General features: G+C 35.8%; 1 protein-coding gene across 1 annotated transcript; it reads left to right on the plus strand.

Annotated features, from left to right (window-relative positions):
- The first annotated feature begins 2,260 nt into the window (after positions 1 to 2,260).
- On the plus strand, positions 2,261 to 4,112 carry LOC107794065 (small ribosomal subunit protein eS19x-like). Its single transcript, XM_075255371.1, has 2 exons — positions 2,261 to 2,504; positions 3,967 to 4,112. Exons 1-2 carry the CDS (start codon positions 2,261 to 2,263, stop codon positions 4,110 to 4,112), a joined length of 390 nt encoding a protein of 129 aa, XP_075111472.1.
- Positions 4,113 to 20,681: the final 16,569 nt, after the last annotated feature.

The following is a 20,681-nucleotide window of genomic DNA, read 5'->3' on the forward strand; positions in this document are numbered from 1 at the left end:
CCTAAAAAGGCTAAGCTTTATTTCAAAAATCAAGACCCTGCTCTCACTCAATTCGGGCCCAGAAGTCCCGGTGACCTAAGTTCGCATCAAATCAATCCAGACTTAGTCCAAGGAATAACAAAGAGCTTCAAGGAATATCATATTAACAAATCAAAAACCTAAGGGTTTATTATGTCCGGGTCCGGTATCCGGACTGATCGATAGAGTCATACACTTTGATTTTTCACCAAAGAAGGCAAAATAGAGTTCAATACAAGTCGAAGGCAAAATGAATAAACTCTTATATTAATTAAAGACGATTACAAAAGCCCACGAGGGGTCCTTACACAAAAATAAAGAAGCAAAAAACAATAGCTGAAAAACCTAATCTACTTTCGAGGGATTGTCCTTAGGGGCAACATCCTTGAGAACCCTTTTCTCGGGGACTCCATTTCGATCTTTAGAATGTTGTCTTCAAGAACCTCCTCCGAAGCAACAATAAATGAAGAAAAGGTTATAGTCTATCAAAGAGCAAAAGCTTTGATAAGCAAAGAAAATTGTGTCCTGGTGAAAAGCTTGGCGAGTACGGGTCTCGTCAACACTACTATTGTGAAGCCACTTCTTGAGACATTGCACTGGTATGGGATGCAAAAGTTAGTAGATACTGCCACCTCACTCCATGGAAAACAAAAGGAATGAAGCGCCACACCGGGTTGAAGTTAAGAGAGATGAGCATCGGTTTGCAGTTCACATATCTTCTGATACGGAAAGAATTTGATGCCCTCTTCTCATTGATTCGAGCCAACAAAAACAACAAAAACTCATCATAATTCCCCTTAGAGGGGAAAGTCTTAGAAAAAGAGTCATGTCATAACTGATAAGGTTGCTACCTTATGACCTTATGGTCACAGGTTTGGACCATAAGAATTAGAGATAAGAAGAGGATACAGAGAAAGGGAAGGACTAAAGATTGTTGAAGAAGGAATGAATGGAGCTTTAGGTTCAGAAATCCCTTATTTATAGAGAAATGGCGATGAAACTGACTGCAAATTCAATGTTTTTGGGGAAATGGACCAGCAGTAAATTTAATGTTTTTTTTGGAAATGGACTGGCAGTGCATTCAATGCTTCTGGGGGAATGAACCGATGAGACGTTTCGATCGTTTCGAACGCCTACGTCACCAGCATGACGTCACCATGGGAGGTCGAGAAAGTCGAGGTCAATATCGTTTCTTATCTTTTCAAATATGGGGACTATCTGTATACGGTCAAAATTAGGGAAGACCGATTTGAGGCTTCTGTGGTAGTTCAAGCCCGGCCTCGATGGAATCAAAGCACGATCCAAGGCCCGTCCCCGAAGCACTCATCTCTGCAGGGTACGTCGAAGACTCACCATGGTGTACCTCTAGGCAGTATGAAAATCGACGACCATCATGGAAAGGCGGGAAGCCCCGGAGGGCATGCGATGAGGACTGACAAAAAATAGTACAAATCCGTGCTGAGCCATTATACAACTGTACTAGTAGCATTTCTTCATCATTTATTAGACATGTACTGTGTTGCGATTCGCCCCTCATATATAAAGGGGACCCTTGTCATTTTGTAAGGATGCAACATATTGAATATAACACAACATTCTCTGCTCTTTGCATAAACAATTGTTCTACACATTTATTGCTTATTCTTTCATTGTTCATTTATTGTTCTTCATTTATTTTTCATTATTAACCACAAAAGGCCATCTTTGAGGCCTCCATTATCATTGTTTCTTTATCAATAGCTCACTACCAACCTCCCTAAATAGGCCTCGAAGCCTCTGTTCCAGCCAGCTCGAGGCTCGGTTCTGTGATAGCTTTGGTTTGCATTATTATTTTCTTTATTTACACTTAGCACCTGTTGCCTAACAACTAGTATAAAAATAGGCGTAATGGCTCCCTGGCCACGTGAACTTGTAGGGCTTTTGAAAGCCGATACACGAACTTTGGACTTTTCCATTTGAACACTCCAACTTGACAAAATGGGTACTAATAAACACATCCACCAGAGCGTGTATATCAATTGCACTGACATGTACAACACATCATGCTAAGATATTTATTACTTGCCATGTGTTATTTGTAGGTCCCATTTTTAAATACAAAATCAGGAAAAAAAAAGTTACAAATACAAAAATGGAAAAAAAAGAAAAAATGCCTGAAACATACCCAATATTAATCTGTACCCTCGCTGGAGCAACCTAAAGAGAGATCTGCTTCAGCGCCGCAACAGCAGCAGAAGTGAAGATGGAGGCAGCGAGAACCATGAAAGATGTTTCCCATCACGAATTTGTGAAGGCTTATGCCGCTCACCTCAAGCGTTCCGGCAAGATGGAGCTTCCTGAGTGGACTAATCTCGTCATGACTGGTAAACTCAAAGAGCTTGCTGCATATGACCCTGGTTGGTACTACATTAGAGCTGCTTCTATGGCAAGGAAGATATATTTGAGGGGTGGTATTGTTGTTGGTGGATTCCGAAGAATCTATAGTGGTAACTAAAGGAATGGCAGCCGCCCTCGTCATTTCTGTAAGAGCAATGGTTCAGTTGCACTCAACATACTTCAGCAATTGCAGAACATGAACATCGTTGACTTTGATCCTAAGGGTGGAGGAGAATAACATCCAATAGCCAACGTGATTTTGACCAAGTTGCTGGAAGAATTGCTGCTGCTCTTTAAGAGATGAATTTAGGCAATTTTATGAATACATGCTAGGAAGACGAAAGAATTGGAAGGGGAGGGGAAAAGTCTTTTTTTCTTTTTCTTTTTTTATTTATATTTTATTCTAATTCTAATTTTTTTAGTAAAAACAATACTATTCATGCGCCTTGGCAGCGTGATTTGCATAGAGTTTAGCCATGTCAGCTGCAGTGCTTCCACATAGGCATGGTCAACGGTCAAAAATATTTATTAGTACCCATTTTGTTAAGTTGGAGTGTCCAAATGGGAAAAATCCAAAGTTCATGTATCGGCTTTCAAAAGCCCTACAGGTTTAAGTGGCCAGGAAGTCATTCATGTATTTTTAGAACTACAAAATCAAATATAATTATAATTACCACTTTCCAGGTAATTAGAAATATTGTGACTAAAATTACTTTTTGTGTGGTATCATTGTTATCTAAAATTTTAATATATGTAAATTTTATTTTTAAATAAGATAAAATCTTGTTTGGATGGTTGTTATATACTGTATTGTATCGTATTGTTATTTTAAATACAATGTTTGTTTTGATTGTTACTTAAATTTTATTGTGTCGTATCGTTAAACCTGCCATTACGTAACGACAAAAAGTGCCACTTTATGTAACGACCGATTTGGTGTGGTCACGTCGTTACCTTTTCTTTTTCTCTTATCTTATCCTTTATTATTATTAAATAATTTTTTATCCTATATTTTTATATAATAATTCTACTATGTACCATAATTTTTCTTTATAATACTACAAGTTTATACTTTATATTGCTGATACGTGACATCATGAAACAACGACAAACGATAATATTTAGGGATAATACATAATTATCCCATTGGAGTTGTACCAAAGTGCCAATTGCACCCCTTAAAAACATGGGTGTCCTATGACCCCCTGTATAAACTTTTAGTAAATTAAAATACACATTCGTGGCCCAGCTGGCACACAACGTGTCTGCACGATTTGTGAGCGCGTGAATACATAATTTATACTTCCATTCCTTTATTTAACTGTCACATACTTCCATTAGGCTAAAATTCTTTTATTAGGTTAAAGTTCTTTCTCTTCTTCCACACCCAATTTCATCTGCCATTGAAGCTCAATTTTGGTGAATCGAAAGAGTTTTTTTTTTTGCGCATTGCAGCCTTCTTGTATAGTATTAACTTCTCCTCCTCAATCTTTAATTTTCTTAGTCATATTTTATAAATTATTTTTAGGGTTCTTGATTGAAATTAATCTGGGCTAATTCTTCGTTTTTCAGTGTTTGAAATAGCAGGAATCAACTTGAATCAACTTTGTATGGACGAGTATGAACCATTGTTGAATCTGAAGGTGCATTGCAAGCATGGAGATTTGCTGCCATTGGAAACTTCTTGGTCGACTAGGAACCCTGGAAAACGGTTCTGATCTTGTCCATACTATAGTGTAAGTATTTTGGCAATTAGATTGTTATTGTCCCTATTTTATGGTTACTTTGAAATGATTTATTTCTCTTCAAATTTCAAACCAAGTCTTGTAAATTTTTTCGATGGAGAGATGATGATATTGATGAGCGTTCTAGGTTTGTCCTTTTACGGTTGGTGAACAAATTGAGGGAGATTGAAGAAGGATTAGCCAATTATTAATCATTGAAGACTCAATTGGTGAAATTGAGCATGGGATAGAGAATGAACAATGGACGGAGGTTGAGCAAGAGTTAAAGGATCATCAGATGATCAATCAAAGGTTGAACCAAAAGGAGAAGATGAATCACAACTAGAATTTTTATAATAGGAAGGGTATCTTATGTATTTTGTTGTGTTTGATTATATGTTATCTGTTTATATAGTAATCGTTCAAATTCTATGTAGTTTGCTGGAGTTAATCTTCAGTTTATGTGATATTAATTGTAGTTTGAAGGAGTTAATCTCCAGTTTTTTGTAGTTTTAGGAGTTAATCTCCATTTTTTGTTGAATAACAATGAATGGAACTGGAGTTTGTACATATATGCTGCCTGTGCATAGTTCCATAAGAACAATGGACGACATTAACTAAAGCAATACCAAACAGATCATTTGCTGCATGTGCGTAGTTACAAGAGAACAATGAACGACATTAACTAAAGCAATACCAAATAGATCATTTGCATAAATTGTTTGAGTCTGCTATAAGCAGAATAGATAGCCAACAAAACAAGTGCAGTATCAACAAAAAGAAGCCAACTGACAGGTATAATATTAATAAAACGTAACACTTAATCTGCATAATACACAGTCTAAGTAGTTAAAGGTTCCATCAAGCACCCCTTTCGGAAACTCAATTTGTAGGACCAGGGAGAACACTCGCAGGTGTGCAAGTGTATTGAGAGAGCGCAAAACTCTAACTTGAGTAATCACAAGTGGACACTAACGAATGAATCAATCCAAAGAAAGGCACATTTTTTTAGATTCTTATGTTTAATCCAGGAGCATTCCAGATGTTGTGTTCTGGCTTGTATTCTTTGCTACAACATCCCTCTTTGACCTTGTTTGAATTATTTTATCTCCCCTCATTTGTTGTAGTCTCCTTGAGGTTATTGCTGCTTTTCCTTTCCATTTCACTCCTATTTTCGGCTGGTATCTAATGTTTCCAGTAACATCTGTTGAACTTGTAATTGTTCTTGCTCCAAGATTCACAATCTTTTGACTTGGTAGGCCAGCCTGCAAGAAAGAAGAGCAATTCTTGTTAACCTAAGTTTGATTATCTACAAAAATTAAAGAACAACACTAAATACTTATATTGAAAGCAATGTATCCATTGTCAGCAACCATTAACCAACCTCTACCATCCTTGGACTTTTAATAGGGCCAGAACTAGTTGGATTCCTTTCCTTTTCAGGAGCATTGTTTGCAGACCCCAGTGAATAATTAAACCAAACCTCTAAGCCACTTGAACTCTCAAAGACACTAGTTCCCTTTCCTCTCCCTCTTCCTGTAGCATCCATTTCACTTGCCCCTCCTTTAGCCCTTCCTCTTCCAGAAGCACCTGTTGAACCAGCATATGGCATACTTGATGAACCTGCAGGTGGTGCACTTCCCCTTTCCCTACCTCTTCCAGAAATACTTGTTGAACCACAAGATGATAAAGCTGTAGCAGTAGGTGAAGCACTTCCCCTTCCTTTTCCTCTTCCTCTTCCAGCATATGAAACAGATGTAACAGTAGCATCAGCAGTTGATGAAACATCATCATATGTTGAACCTTAAGCATATGGAAAATCTCTCTTATTATGTCCCTTTGCTTTACACAAGCTGCAAGTCACTTGGCCTCAACACCTACTCAACTTTCCTATTTTCCTTGATTTAATGGCTTCTTTCCTTCTTAGTTTCTTTGGCCTTCCTGGCATTGACTTGATTTCAGGAGGTGCTACTGGTGGATTTTCAGATTGTGGCCACATGTCCATACTATTCATTGGTTTAATAAAGTTTGAATAAGTCTTTAGGTAGGTTTCTTTGGTATACCAGAGAAACATACCTTATAGGCTCTAGTTCCTTGAAATGCATTGCTGCAATGGAATGTAGGCAAGGAATGCCTCTACGCTGCCATGCTCTGCAGCTACAACTCAGATTATCCATACTCACAATGTGCTTCTTATATGGGCCTTCCTCTATTTCATAACCATATTCACCATTCCAATGAATTATGCATTTCATTGACTTTGTAATATTTTCTTGTAAATTCTTCCAAATCATAGGAGATATGTCGATTATCCATGTATTTGAGAAGTCTCTTAGCTGAGCAATCCTCTTCATCATCTTCAATCTAATCTCTTCAAGCATAATAATTATTGTTTTGTGCCTTGCAGCTAAAATTCATGCATCAAAGCTCTCGGCCATATTGTTGTCTACCACATCACACTTAGTAAACTCTGAGAAATAAACCCTATACCACCTTTCTTTATTGTAGTATAACAGATCCTCAACAATATTACTACCTAACATGTTAAGTTCATCCAAATTCTTCTTCAATTTAGCTTCATATGTAGATTTTGCACACCTCCAAAATGCATTCCTTCTCTAAATACCCCTCTAGTTCTTTGACCAATTAGCTAAGATGTGTCTGGCACACATCATATATGCGGTCATTGGTAGAAGCTCTCTTATAGCACATCATGTCCCTACAAGAAAATAAAATGTCAACAAATAATTAAAAGGAGTTGATAAGCAATTACAGAATCAGTTATGGAATAGAAATAACCTTTTGCTTATCAGAAATTAGTGTCAGATTTGTGTCATCTCCTAGCTGAAGATCATGTTGCACACACTTCACAAACCATGACCATGTAGTTGAATTTTCATACTCCATAACAACCTAGACAATGGGCAGCATTTGATTATTGTCATCTTTACACACAGACCAATAGTTGTCCTTTACATACCCCTTTTAGAAAATAACCATCCGAACCAATACACCTTCTACAACCAGACATAAATGATTTTTTCAAAGCATCAAAACAGACGTAAAATGACAGAAATACAAGCTTACCATTTGTATCTCTCTCTCTCCAACTTTAACCGCACAAGTGCTACCTGGATTGGTTCTTAGTATTTCATCCCTATAATCATAAATTCTCTTAAATTCAGCAATGTGATCACCCATTATTTCTGTCAATACCTTGGCCCTAGCTCTCCTAGCAGTTTGTCCTGCCAACATGAATACCCAATTTTTTCCTTATAGCCTCTTGAAACTTAAAAATTCTTATATTTGGTTGTTCAATGATTCTGTCACTAAATCACTTGGCCAAATATTTGAAGTTGCAAAGATAGTTTCTAGTAGTTTCTACATACTTGTGAATTGGGTAGTATGTTTTAACCATAAAGTTATTACTATTTCCATCAACACTTGCAAACAATAACCACTTACAACCTCTTTGCTACACTTCACTCTAACTCTTCCAGGTTCATTCACATACTTTTCAATCTGTTTCTTCTCTTGAATTGCATATTTTGTCACTGCTTCTCTAAACTTATCAACATTCTCAAATACAAGTCCCAATTCCCAAACAATCTTCTCACAAGTAGTTCAAATATAATTCTTTTAGTATCCTTCTTCCTCTTGAAAGATTTTATCTTCTGTTCAACTTCTTCCCCGTCTGCCTCATAATCTATTTCAAAACTGCATGCTTTAGAGCTTCCATAGTAAGGTTCATCACCACAAAAATACCATCTAAGTTCCTTTTTTGGCATGGAGTTTGTTGGACAATAACATGCTCATCATACCGTAAATCAAGTTTTGATTTAGGACTTCCTTCAGTTAGAGGAACTTCTTTACTGTCAGGTCTTCTCACCCTTTTGTTTTCTCTAAAAAAAACCTCCTCTCTTGCTTGAAATTGCTAAACTCTTCATGCACATCACTACCATAGTCTTTAACACCTTCTTCAAACAACTCATCATGTTCAGAAGCTGAGCTACTTTCAGTATCTTTATAAGATTCACCTTCTTCTAAAACATCATCATCAACTTCTATTTGGTCACCCTCAACAGTTGGCTCTCCAGCAAGGTTAGGGTTATTTTCATTAGGGTTATTTGGGTTTTGGGCAGCCTCATCTGTTGATGCCTCACTAGTCAAGCCCTCACCAGTTCCAACCTCATTAAAACAACATTAAATTCCTTACCAACCACCCCAACATCATTAGAAGACACTCGACTACCAGATACAACACTATATTCTAATATAAGGGGACCACAATAGGCTCATCACACATGTGAGACACAAATATATCCAAAGTATCCCCATTTTCAAGGGCACCAGCAATTACACAAATGTCCCTATCAGTTTTAACTTCAACCAAATTGCCATGGAAGGGTGATCTTACATAAAATGAGCAAGCAGTAGTATAACCAAGTTCTTTAATATAGTCTCTCAATTCAAAATAAGACATTCCATCTGTGTCGATATCAAAATACTTTGTTAAACAACCACCCTCATAACTTGGATTAGGACCAAACAAAATTGTAACCCTATGAAACCACCACAGTGAACAAGAGTAAAAGCCATTTAACAACCCTGCCATTACATTATAAAATAATTTAGATACTTACCCCAGATTATATATAAACCCCTAATCTTTTAAAAAAACCCTAACCTAACTACCAACATGCAAAATCATACGAAATCGAAATAAAATCAAATAATAAACAACAAACAACATACTAACACACACAATATAATCAGAAATAGTGCAAAAGATCTTACCCGTCATAGTCGAAATGACTCTCGATTGAGTTCAGAAAGTCTTCGTCAAAGAAGTTCAAGCTTTGATTTTTTTCCTCAAGCTTCGATTATCTCCCTAAAGTTTCGATTTTGAGTTCAAATATCACTTTGCATTGAGAAATTACAGAAGAATCATGCTAAATTTGGAGGGGATCGAAGAAAAGAGTTAGAGAAGAGAGTTGGAATAGATTTAGGGCTTGGGTGTCACGCCCCGAACCTGGGCCTAGACGTAACACGACACTCGGTGCCTAACTATATGTGACTGAGCGAACCAACTGGCTAGCTGAATCAACATGTGATATCATAACATACTGAATGCAGAAGATAAACTAACACATGCTGATATACTGAAAGTCTGGATGATATAAATCAAAGTACAAAATACTAAAACAAGCCTGAAACATATATGTAGCCAACATTGCTTAACATGAAAGGCCTGAGACTTTGTCTAACTGTTACTCTAGTCTATGAAGCCTCTAATGAAGTACTGAAAACACTGACTATCTGAAAATACTGAAGACTGTAAGGTAATGATAATGCCCCGAAAGAACTGGGGATCACCAAATAGCTGGTACGAGAATCCTAGCGCTCTGAATCATGAACCTGTAAAATCATTACATGCATCGTGGAATACAAGCCTCGGGCAAAAGGGACGTCAATACATTTGAATTGAACTGGTATGTAAAGTAACTGAAAGAAAGAACTATAAATGCTGAAACTAATACTGAGTTAATAACTGAGAATTGACAATTGATAACCGAAATGATAACTGTTGAAACTGCAATGATAACCGATAGCTAATAACTGATAGCTGATAACTGAAATGTTAACTGATAACTGATAACTGAAATGATAACTGATAACTGAACTGAATAAAGGAAGTAAGGTTATGAATACTCCCTCTTCTAAATGATGAACAACCTGTTTATCTGAATATTAAACTGCGGCCTCAGGCCCAATATATATGTGCACAAACTGCAGCCTCGGGCCCAAGTATACGTATACATAACTGCGGCCTCAAGCCCAAAGATGCAAAAAGCATAAACTGCAGCCTCAGGCGCAAAGATGCATAAAGCATTAACTGCGGCCTTAGGCCCAAATATCGGTGTTCAACATTCAGGGATTTAAAATCAGGAATTAAGAATCATACTGCAATACATGGTAGTGAAATACTAAATCACACCGAGTTACATGATACTGGAATACTGGATCACACTGAGTTACATAATACTAGAATATTGAATAGGACTAGACTGAGACATGTATTCTTGAACTGATTATGAACACTGAAACTTCAACTGTTTATGGCATACTAAGTAATCTATACTTAGACTCAAGGGCATCAAACCCTAGTCTATATTGAATACGCACTAAGCTCATAACGTTCAGAATGAAAGTCATGAACGAGTTATGAAGCTAAAGAATAGAAGTTCTACAACTATTCAATAAATTAGGCTAAACTATATTTCTGGGGCAATTAGTAACGTCGTAAAAGAAATGTAGTGTAGGGAGGATCATTAACATTCCCAAACATAAAGAGTTAGCCTCACATACCTTAACTTCTTGCTCTTGAGCGTAATACAACATTCGCCAACCCTTTTCAACTTTAATCTATATCAATACAAGCCAAAGGGATTCCATATTAGCAATAAAACTCATGTTTTGGTTACTTAGGCATTTTCTCAAACACTTGGTGGCATAAAGCTTCATATTCCTTATTAATGGTGTTTTTACACCCAATAACCCATTCTCATGCTCCTAGATATATTCTAAAGTCTCAAATGGTTATAATCAACATTATTCTTTATCACCCATAAGGTAAACAATACCCTTAACCAATAATCAACAATCAACAAGCCAAATCTATAATTGTTCATGTTTTTCTATCAAATCCATCAACTCATATCTTAGGAACTTGAGTCAATAATCATTAATCCAATGCTAGAATCAATTAGAGGGTGAAGACATTACCTTTTTGACGTTCAATCTTCTTGAATTCGAGTTCTAGGTTTTCTTCTCTTAACAATAATGTCGCAAATGAATATCTAATGATTTGAGGGTTTTCCCATGTTAATAAGATGTTGGGAAATTAAAATTAACTTAGAATCACCATTAGAACTTACCTTGGATGGTGGAAGGACCCTTAAGGAGTTAGGTTTTTAAGAGTTCCCCTTTCTAGAGCAAGTTTTTATGTTTTGGGGCTGTGGGAGACGAAATATGGCTTTAAAATGACCCCTCCATTAGCGCACCCGTGCACTTGAAGACTTGAACGCGCTACTGACCGTGCAAAACAACAGTAACATTGCCTCAAAAAAGTGCGGTCACACTAGGGGAGCGCTACAGGGCGCGCATATCACATACTATTCTGTAAAACGTATATAAATTTTTGCAAAGAGATCCGTTCGAGCTCCATAATATATCGTTGGAAAGATATTTCAAAGGCCTACAATGTGCATGCTTTGAGTTTTCAAAAATTCCTTACATATTTGCACAAAACCTTGCTGGAAGATAGATTTTCTGCAAACTTAGTCGATTTTGTCAAATCTTATGCACCTTACTTTCCATCTTGATTTTGAAACAACTATTTTACCTATAATCATACCGATGGGACTTTACATGTCCATAAATATAACCTTACTACTCCTTTAACTCATTCATACCTAAGCGGAATTTATGGGGTGTTACATTATCTCCCCCTTGGGATCATTCGTCCTCGAATGATTGTCCTGATTGTAACTTCTGCTAACTCCGGACCTTAAACGGGTATGGTGGAAACATGAAATTTCATTAACACTTGCATACTAAACTGAATGGATACATGATTACTGAATTGTTGAGATACTGAACTGAATGACCACTGCATTGACTGAATATTGGTCTACCATGGATACGTGAATACTGAACTAACATAGGTATATGAATATTCTGGCACGAATATTTGAGAATTGAACTAACATCAATATCAGAGTACTAAGCTGGCATGAATATCTAAGTATTGGATTGACATGAGTAGTTGAGTATTAAACTGACATGAGTATCTAAGTATTGAACTGACATGAGTATCTGAGTATTGAACTGACATGAGTATCTGAGTACTGGAAACTTGAATGTTATAACATGACACGTGAAATACTGGTTATACCACCACTAATTATGGTGGCAACTCCAACTCATAAGCTAATTGACCGATCCTTCGCAAGAATCTATATGGCCCAATATAGTAGGGACTATGCTTCCCATTCTTCCCAAATCTCATAACGCTTTTCATAAGCGAAACTTTCAGAAACACCCAATCATCAATTTGAAACTGTAGGTCTCTATGTCGCTCTCTCGAATAGAATTTTTGGTGGCTATGAGTTTTCTTCAAACGCTCTTGAATCAACTTAACTTTCTCTATAGTCTGATAGACCAAATCGGGTCCTAACAACTCCACTTCTCCAACTTCGAACCAACCAATTGGTGATCTACACCTTCGCCCATACAGAGTCTCTCACAGTGCTATCTTGATACTAGAATGGTAGGTGTTATTATTGGCAAGATCAATGAGAGGTATGTGATCATCCCAATTATTTTTAACATTAAGGACATATCCTCAACTGTTTGAATAATGTGCTCTGCCTCATCTTTCTGAGGACGAAAAACTTGTGCCTAATAATTTCTGAAAGAACTTCTAAAGTTCATTTTTTAAACTGAGCACCACAGTCCGAAATGACGAACAACGGAGTCCCATGCAATCAGACGATTTCCTGAATGTACAACTTGGTATATCTTCTACTGAATCTGTAGTTTTTACTGGCAAGAAGTGTGCTAACTTGGTAAGTCATTTTACAATAATCCAATCAAATCATGCTTTTAAAATGAGCAAGATAGTCCTGTTAAAAATTTCATATTTACCATCTCCATTCAAAATATGTGTATTCTGTGATAAAACACTAGGCTTTCTGCTGCTTGACTTTCACTTGCTGACAATTCGGACAATTGGCCACAAAGTTTGCGACGTTTTTTTCTTCATGTCGTTCAACCAATAAATTTCCTTGGCCATGATGCATATTTGGGGAACCTGGATGGAAAGAATACATGGAATTATGGGCTTCTAACATGATCTTCCCTCTTTAAGTCCATCTATGTCTGGAACACACAATCTGTCTTGGTACCTCAAAGTACCATCATCCCCCCTTATTCAAAAGCCATCGTCTTATACTTGTGAATCTCCTCTTTCAACTGTAACACATAGGGATCATCAAATTGTTTCTCCTTCTCTTCGGCTACTAAGGGGAACAAGTCCTGTTCTAGACAACAACTCCGTCATCTGCGAAGTCCGAAGTCGAACTCCTATCTTGGCTGGTGAACTTCTTTTACTAGAGTTGTCTTATCTACCTCAATCATAAGTTATACTTCCCACACTTTATCTTCTTAAGCACTTCCTGAAAACACTTATAGCATTATTGTGACCTAAGTCAATGACCAGTACTCCGAAGACTAGAGTCTCGTGCAATGGCACTACCCTTGTGACACATAAATAAACATGATTTTATAGCCTTTCTGTGATCACTTTATCATCAATAATTAAGCTCGGTGATCATTCTAATCACTTTGTGTTTCTGACACATGCTAGACATAATCCTTGTGGTAATTATACAATTTTCCCTCATTACCGAACTGATTTTCTTTTTCATATCCCATGCTAACTATTCGGGTTTCAAATCACTAACTGGACATACAATAAAATTTCACATCACACATTAGACCAAAGGTCTTATACTTGCAGATCCTTCTCTTTTATTTGGGATCCAAATAACTTTCCTTATTTTCTATAATTCTTTGCACTCTACATCAATGACGACACATCTTCCAACTTACTTCAGAGAACTCTTTCTTACTAGGAAAAACTAAGTTATTCACATAACGAAAAGTTAATGTATTCACAATAATCATACACAATCTTAATAATTTAAATCTGCTCACACTGTCAATCCTGGAGAAACCACATTTCGATAATTACTAAAGGCTATTCTTCTATAGTTTGCTCTCTCACTGCTAGCTAATTTTTTTTCCCACCGCCACTGTACTTTGGATCTAACTTAAACTCTTTGAGTTCTAACACATGTTCGATATTTCAAACTACCATCCACTCACTAGAGGTAACCTGGCTAAGTGAATCAAATCTTACCTCTACTAGCTTTGTTGAAATTGCTAATTCATTGCATCAACTCAAAAATCACTTATTATTCTTTTACTAAATAGTTGCTAGAATCACATTTTATTGTTCTACTTTGAATAACTAAAGTAAAGCATAAGGTTACTCCTAACTTTCCTCATCATCTGACCATATTCTTTTTCCACACACTATCATTCTTTTTGAACTATGTACATGGATCACACTTAGGGAAATTTCATCTTTCTTAAAAAAAGTTGGAACATCTAACCCCTAACTTTCTATATACTTCAAAATCATATCAGATTATAAGCATTCGGGGTAAACACTTAGTCACATAACTTAAGGGGAATATCCTTTATCTCACAATAATAGTTGCTTCTAATAGCAACTTACTAACGTGGTACTTTCTAGTTCTAATACGAATAAATCTAAACAACTTAAAATCATTCCCTGAAATTCACTATTGGCTGCTCTTGGTTCTCACTGCATACATCGTATTTTCTAGTCATTTGCATGAGTTGTATGAATCACATCTTTGGTAATAACAAACGTTTCTGACTCTTAGGTATTTTACCCTTAGGCTCTTTTCTGTCCAAAACTATAGCGACCAATGTTAGGGTGTGACATCTGAACTATCATTATCCAACTTGTGGCTCCATTTCCAAGAATTAAATAAAGTTGTTCTAGAAGGTAAAACACATACGAATACACTACCATGCGCAAACTTATCCTTCAAAGTATACCATCATCTTATAAATCACTTCATGCGCCATCCGGTGAGTCTTGGTCTTAATCCAAACCTAAAATATGCGAAGGTTTTACTATAATCACTGTTACTTACATTTTCTTTGAGAACCCATATGCATCACTGTATACTCACAAGTCACCAGAAATTTTGATACAGTGAAAATTGGATATTTGGTAAACATATAACTGAATACTGGCGTACTGAATAACCATAAATTTTCTAACTAAAAGACTGTATAACTCGGAACTGAGGTAAACTAATAGCCATAAGACATGATAACTGCTTTTGTAGTTTCTGATAAGGTTATGCTCGAATCTGTACTACTATCCATTGCATACTACTTTAACATCCTCTAAAGTCTCATATTTACCAACCTGTACTCCATAATTATACCCAAATGGGCAGTTATCCTCTCTAGGAGCTTAGGTTTTTCCTACACATCGCTTGGGCATCCAATATGTTTGGAAATAAATTGGAAGAGAAGGTTTATTGCTCTAAACTTCATGGCACAATATAAAGCAGAAAGAAATGAGACAATCCTGAATGTCTTGGTAGTTAACCGTTTATATGAGTGGCCGACACATACATATAAAGGAAATTCCACTAGACACAACTTCATAGACTCCCTTGGACTCTTGAACCTAGTGCTCTGATACCAAGATTTGTCACGCCCCGAACCTGGGCCTGGACATAACACGACACTCGGTGCCTAACTACATGTGACCGAATGAACCAACTGGCTGGCTGAATCAACAAGTGATATCATAACATATTGAATGCGGAAGATAAACTAACACATGCTAATATACTGAAAGTCTGGATGATATAAATCAAAATAAGGAAATATTAAAACAAGTTTGAAACATATATATAGCCAACATTGCTTAACATGAAAGGCTTGAGACTCTGTCTAACTGTTACTCTAGTCTACAAAGCCTCTAATGAAGTACTGAAAACATTGACTATCTGAAAATACTGAAGACTGTAAGGTAATAATAATGCCCCGAAAGAACTGGGGATCACTAAATAGCTGATAGGACAGTCCTAGCGCTCTGAATCGTCAACCTGTAAATCATTACATGCATTGTGAGATGCAGGCCCCGGGAAAAAAGGGACGTCAGTACATTTGAATTGCACTAGTATGTAAAACAACTGAAAGAAAGAATTATAAATGCTGAAACTAATACTGAGTTGATAACTGAGAATTGATAATTGATAGCCGAAATGATAACTATTGAAACTGAAACTGAAATGATAATCGATAGCTAATAACTGAAATGTTAACTGATAACTGATAACTGAAATGATAACTGATAACTGAACTGAGCAAAGGAAGTAAGGTTATGAATACTCCCTCTTCTGAATGATGAACAACCTGTTTATCTGAATATTAAACTGCGGCTCCAGGCCCAATATATATGTGCACAAACTGCGGTCTCGGGCCCAAGTATACGTATACATAACTGTGGCCTCAAGCCCAAAGATGCATAAAGCATAAACTGCGGCCTCAGGCCCAAAGATACATAAAGCATTAACTATGTCCTTAGGCCCAAATATAGGTGTTCAACATTCAGAGATTTAAATTCAGGAACTGAGAATCATACTACAATACATGATAGTGAAATACTGAATCACACTACGTTACACGATACTAGAATACTGGATCATACTGAGTTACATAATACTGGAATACTGAATAAGACTAGACTGAGACATGTATTCTTGAACTGATTATGAACACTGAAACATCAACTGTTTATGGCATACTGAGTAATCTATACTAAGACTCGGGAGCATAAACCCAAGTCTATATTGAATACGCACTGAGCTCACAATGTTCAGAACGAAAGTCATGAACGAGTTATGAAGCTAAAGAATAGAAGTTCTACAACTATTCAAGGAACTAGGCTAAACTATATTTCTGAGGCAATTAGTAACGTCGTAAAAGAAATGTAGTGTAGGGAGGATCATTAACATTCCCAAACATAGAGAGTTAGCCTCACATACCTTAACTTCCTGCTCTTAAGCGTAATACAACATTCGCCAACCCTTTTCAACTTTAATCTATATCAATACAAGTCAATGGGATTCCATATTAGCAATAATACTCATGTTTTGATTACTTAGACATTTTCTCAAATACTTGGTGGCATAAAGCTTCATATTCCTTATTAATGGTGTCTCTACACCCAAATAACCCATTCTCTTGCTCCTAGATATATTCTAAAGTCTCAAATGGTTATAATCAACATTATTCTTTATCACCCATAAGGTAAACAACACCCTTAACCAATAATCAACAATCAACAAGCCAAACCTATAATTGTTCATGCTTTTCTATCAAACCCATCAACTCATATCTTATGAACTTGAGTCAATAATCATTAATCCAATGCTAGAATCAATTAGAGGGCGAAGACATTACCTTTTTGACGTTCAATCTTCTTGAATTCGAGTTCTAAGGTTTTTCTCTCAACAATGATGCCCCAAACGAATATCTAATGATTTGGAGGGTTTACCCATGTTAATAAGATGTTGGAAAATTGAAATTAATTTAGAATCACCATTAGAACTTACCTTGGATGGTGGAAGGACCCTTAAGGAGTTAGGTTTTTGAGAGTTCCCCTTTCTAGAGCAAGTTTTTATTTTTTAGGGTTGTGGGGGACAAAATATGGCTTTAAAATGACTCCCCCACTAGCGCGCCCACGCACCTGATGACCTGACCGCGCTACTGACCGTGAAAAATAGCAGTAACACTGCCTCAAAAGAAGCACGGCCGCGCTAGGGGCACGCTACAGGGCGCATATCGCATACTGTTCTGTAAAACGTGCATAACCTTTTGTAGAGAAATCTGTTCAAGCTCCATAATATATCATTGGAAAGAAATTTCAAAGGCCTACAACGTGCATGCTTTGAGTTTTCCCAAGTTCCTTACACATTTTTACTAAACCCTGCTGGAAGATAGACCTTCTGCAAACTTAGTCGATTTTGTCAAATCTTATGTACCTCACTTTCCATCTTGATTTTGAAACAACTATTTTACCCATAATCATCCCGATGGGACTTCAAATGTCCAAAATATAACCTTACTACTCCTTTAACTCATTCTACCTAAGCCGAATTTACGGGGTGTTACATTGGGTCTGATGATGAATTTTCCATCGGGTTGTGTTAACTAAAACATTTAACTCACTTTAGATTAAAAAATAAAAGGAAAAATAAATAAATATAAGGGTGCATAACGCGCCTGATTATAACTGATGTTGTGTGCCAGCTGGGACAGAGAGATATATTTTAATTCAATAAAAGTTTATACAGGGGAGTCAGAGGACACCCGTGTTTTTAAGGGATGCAACTAGCACTTTCGTACAATCCTAATGGGATAATTATATACTATCCATAATATTTATTCAAACACTATATTCATCAAACGATAAAGTATAATATAATACAATATAATATGATATATTATAAAACGATATGTTACAACCCGCCAAACAAGCCGCAAGGAGTCAATGTTTGAATTGAGATTGAAAATTAGTTGGTCTAAGCCCTTACACTTAAGATTGACAATTAGTTGGTCTAACTTCCTGCGTCATTTTGGTTTTCGTAAATGAGAGGAGTCAAAAAGAAATTCTTCTTACTTTCATCTTGTTCCTTACTATTCTAATACTAAATCTTCTATTTCTTTGTAATTTCGATAGTGAGGTAGAAGTTGTATTCTTCAAATATCCTAGTAATACCTTTCTCATATAATATTAAGATATCAATTAATGTAACATAGTTGCTAAAAAATAGTTTTTGCAAACTAATTTTTTAAAAAAAAGTTGAGAAAATTACTTACTATCATTATCACATTTTAGGTTATGCACCTTTTCTTTAAGTCTGTTTCAAAACGAAAGAGCATTTTTTAAAAAAAATAATTAAATTTAACATTTACCCTTAAAAAAGTTATAACCAAACAAATATCTATCTTTTGTAACTATTACCCTTAGATTACTTTGATTTATGATGTTCTGGTAGTGGTTTGTTTTGAGTTTTGTCTCCTGAAGTTGGGGCTCTATATCCAACTACGCGTTTTATGTTTATGTTTATGTACGTAACTTCAATAAATAAAAATTATTTACTTATCAAAAAAGATATTCATAGCTTATTTTAGATCATCAGTTTAAAAAAAAATTCTTTCTTTCTTAGTTTTTATGTTCAGTCAAAAAGCATCACATAAAATGGAACGATGGAAATAGTTTTAATCTTATGATTCTTGTTATTGATTAAAACTTCATAAATTCATTTTATATTTGGTTAGATCGTTATTAAATCTATATTTCATTTTCGCTATGAAATTATTCTCTACAAGTAGGATGAAACAACTATCACTCTTTCGTATTTATTTACGTGACACTCTTTCCTTTTTAGTTACTCTCAATATGATTGATACATTTATATATTTAGTAACAATTTAACTTTAAAATGCGTACTTTACCTTTAAAGATAATTTATAACCACACAAATATCTATGACTTATTTAAAACTATAAATTTAAAAATTCTTTCTTCCTTAAACTTCATCCTCAGTCGAGCAATACCAATACCAAGTACTACATAATAAGCGTTACTTCTTATTTTATATATGAGTTTAAAAACATAACATTATATCTGGCGCATTGTTATATAGGGAATGATGCAGAGTTAATATGTGTGTGTTTGTCATGTCAAGAGAAACTTTCAAGAACTCAAAATCTCTTCAAGATCTGAATAAGGACAATATATTTAAAATTTTGCGGGTCATTTGACCAAATGTCCAAATATCTGTGTGGATAGAAAGTAGGAAGATGGTAGACAATAAATATCAAGGGAAAAAGTGACGGAAAATCGAAGAGGTTGGTGAGCGAGTGCTGCCTACACAATAGTAATGGAGTATATTTTACTCCTACTTAATAAATAGCATATCGTGTAGTGGATCTTTAGGGTTCAATGAAATGGGACCCTTCTGAGTTGGTGAAGGGTTGACTGTTGAAAAATCTCGGTGATTTGGCTTTATCAAGCACTAGAACCAAGTAGATTCCATCTTTGCTCTATCTCATACCCTTTTTAGGAGACAACTAGAGTTCCGAATCAAAGTAGCATAAAAGCAAACTCGCTATTCGCTAAATCAAACTAACTTAAGAAAATTATGTATTTGCACCTATTTTAACGGCCAAGACATGTGACGCCATCCGATAGATTGAACCAACTCAATATTTTTTAAAAAAGTCCAACCCGACTCGTTACCCTTAACTCGCCCGACCCTATTCCCCTCTTACGATTCTTAAAAACAAATTTCCACCATTATAGATGTTAACATAGTATTAACATCGCATAAACCAGCCATTATTTATGAATTGATTAATATCGAAATAATATAATTACAGAAAAATACATAAAATAAGCCTAAATCTTTTCTTTTTCTTTTTTAATCTTTCTTTTCCACCTCTCCTTCACCACCACCAACGAATCTACCATTGCCAACACCTTGTTTCTTCTCCAAAACAAATAATATTGTTTACAAAATTAAATCAAAACGCAAGTTCTTCTAAGTCAAACAAAAATGTAAAAATTCTTCACAAATCTAAATTCTATCTTTATGTCTTAAAACTTGGACAAATAATTGAATATCTCTGTTTTCGTTGTTCCACTTTTACCGTTAACTAGCATAGATTGGTTTTTCAGTTCGCAGACATTATAGCACTAACAAAGAAATTTTGAGCAAAAAAAGATCACTAATTGGTTCACTTATGGGAAATTTTGCCCAAAATTATCAGAACCTCCATGACAGCCGATGTTTTGCCGGGCCTAAGCTTTTG

The sequence above is a fragment of the Nicotiana tabacum genome, chromosome 6 (assembly GCF_000715075.1).
Source record: "Nicotiana tabacum cultivar K326 chromosome 6, ASM71507v2, whole genome shotgun sequence".
NCBI classification, from domain to species: domain Eukaryota; kingdom Viridiplantae; phylum Streptophyta; class Magnoliopsida; order Solanales; family Solanaceae; genus Nicotiana; species Nicotiana tabacum.

What these genes read in the sequence shown, in the direction of transcription:
- LOC107794065 (XM_075255371.1), top strand. Translation starts at nt 2,261, where the DNA reads ATGGAGGCAGCGAGAACCATGAAAGATGTTTCCCATCACGAATTTGTG. An exon ending in ATTCCGAAGAATCTATAGTG is followed by an intron (nt 2,505 to 3,966) that starts GTAACTAAAGGA and finishes TTCGTTTTTCAG; the next exon opens with TGTTTGAAATAGCAGGAATC.